Here is a 2,500-nt window from a genome sequence, read left to right as displayed (position 1 = left end):
TATTTCTGTTTTGTTCAACTTTATTTTGCATTATATTATGATATAGGAAACTGCTCTTTGATTAATTCCGTTACAGTAAATAGTAAATCGATGTAGAATTCCAAGAAATGTGTTAAGGTATTTCTCAACCCTCGTGGTAATCAAATTGGTAATGATTAAAATCTGACCTTTGAAAATACTTATACTCAAATGGCCATTGGTGTTATGTTGCTAAATAGTTACCAATCATTCATTCATAGAAAATAATTTGTTAACAGATGACTATGCAGCAGAAGGTACGTTGCCTTCAAACATTACCATAGTAGGGTTTGTGATGGCATATTGGTAACATCCCTGTCTAGCGATCGACAGGCTGTGGTTCGAGTCATACTCAAGCTTAATAGTTTCTTGTAGTGTCTGTAACCTCAACATTCTTGTTAGTTAAGGAATGGGGAATTGGGGGAGCTTATAGGTCTACCGGGTCAGTCATCACCAGCCATTTTTAGTCCTTCCCTGGTCCTAACTTGGACATTGCCCTGCGAGCTAGGACATTGTTACTGTCCCATGTCTCTGCCATTCACGAGCGGCCTTTAAACCTTTAATACATCAATCTAACAATTAGGCCTATTATTTCTGCAGATGAAGTCATGGCCAATTCCTCCAATCATAAGCAGGGGAATGACGACTATACGATGGACGTGAAGCATGATGACGGAAATCTGTTTCTCACACTGAAGTCTCCCTCTGTCCTTGACATTGGCGTTCATAGTTTGGAAGCTATATTAATAGATAAGGAAACAGTTCAAAAGTCAAAAAAAGTCTCTTTTAACGTCACATTTCCAGGTACAGTACTGAAACAGGTTTTCTTATGAAATATACATCAAGGGATAATTGCAGGAATTACTTGGATTAGTTCCAAATGGACATATTTTTAATTTATTTCATGGATTCTTGGTGATTTTTTTTTCCATTTAAAAGTAACAGTTTTAACAATATGAAAGCAAACATTATAGTGCAATATTAAGTTTTTCTCTTAGTAAATCCAATGAACCTTTTATCTAAGAAAACATAGGTAAGATAATAAACTTATCGTATTATGTAAATTTCCTTCCAGTGTCTCCCTCAAAGCCAATTATTGAATTCGAGGCTAACAACACCAATTATACCAATGGAATGTTACCTCAGAACCAGGATTTTAAAGTGATATGTGAAAGCATCGGATATCCAAAACCTGATCTGTCTTTGGAATTTCAGCAATGTTTTAGCAGGGACAACTGCACTGATTTCAAAGTCATTTCTAAGGTAATAACGGTGCAATTGAAACGTAAAGCTTATCATATTTTACTTCTGTACAGATCTATAAAAAAGTAATTTTCATTATTTTTTAACTGTTATCATGTGCTATATTATTCAAAAAGTAAATATTAATGTTTTTTTGTAATGAATTGGTTTGCAGGTAGCTCCTTTATAAGAGATAGATAATATTCAGTTGATAATGGAAGGTGTATAAAGATTAATCTATAGCCCACTAAGAGACATTGACTTAAGAAAGTTCAATTAAGAAACACAATTACTTTAAGGTTTTATGTATCCTGTAAAACACTTCCTAGCATAAAACAAATCATGCAAATAAAAAGACACAGTATGGCCAGTATACTTATCAGTAAAAGAGACTCTTTAGCCATGGTAGGCAGCTTTTCTAGGAGAAGAACACTCCAAAACCTAATCCTTGTTCTCTAGTCCTGGGTATTCTCTTCCTCTTGTTATTTTGAAGTTTTTATAGCTAATATTTGAAAGATTTATTTTAATGTTGATATTGTTCTTAAACTTCTCTTTTAGTTTATTTCCTTATTTCCTTTCTTCACTGAGCTATTTTCCCTGTTGGGGCCCTTGGGCTTAGAGCATCCTGTTTTTCCAACAACGGTTGTAACTTGGCATAATAATAATAATAATAATAATAACAATAATAATAATAATAATAATAATAATAATAATAATAATAATAATATTCTTTTGTGGCACTCTCCCTGTAGAATCCTGAAGGCAATAGGAATCACCTACAGAAGCAACCATTTAACCAAGCGAAAAATACATTTACCAAAGGAGTTGGTGTTTGGGAAGGCAAAGCTCTTGTTCAAGGAAAATATAGGTTCGTATTGACTTAAAGTATTCCGTTGCCTCTTAAGTAAGAGAAGAATATTGATTTTACTTGAATGCTGATAAATCATATCACTATTAAAGAGGATTTTATTTTCTATAACAGCAGTCTAGAAAAGAAGATACATTGATAAAAGTTAAGTTCTCTTATTGTAAAATGAAAAAAAAAAAAGCATATGTAAAAAGACATTTTTCTGCAAATTATGATATAATAAAAAAATGTTTGAAAAAATTATTGTCCAAAATTTTATGATGATATAGATGGTTATATTCTGCTAACTGTTGTGTAATGATATCAGGTGTTCGGCAGGGAATATCACCCTTCAAGGGGCAAAACCTAATGTGGAAAAAATCTTCTTACTGG

General features: G+C 32.7%; 1 protein-coding gene across 1 annotated transcript in view; it reads left to right on the top strand.

The window, feature by feature from the left end:
* Positions 1-2,500, top strand: part of LOC137657203 (vascular endothelial growth factor receptor kdr-like) — a 118,748-nt gene that overhangs the window by 87,923 nt on the left and 28,325 nt on the right. Inside the window, 4 exon segments of the mRNA XM_068391550.1 lie at positions 619-822; positions 1,094-1,281; positions 2,013-2,128; positions 2,436-2,500. The exon segment at positions 2,436-2,500 is cut by the window's right edge and continues 3 nt beyond it. Coding sequence (XP_068247651.1) covers positions 619-822; positions 1,094-1,281; positions 2,013-2,128; positions 2,436-2,500 — 573 coding nt within the window.

This window comes from Palaemon carinicauda, chromosome 1 (genome assembly GCF_036898095.1).
Source record: "Palaemon carinicauda isolate YSFRI2023 chromosome 1, ASM3689809v2, whole genome shotgun sequence".
Lineage (NCBI taxonomy): Eukaryota > Metazoa > Arthropoda > Malacostraca > Decapoda > Palaemonidae > Palaemon > Palaemon carinicauda.
Note: the sequence above shows the minus strand (reverse complement) of the source record. Positions and strands in the feature narration are given on the sequence as shown.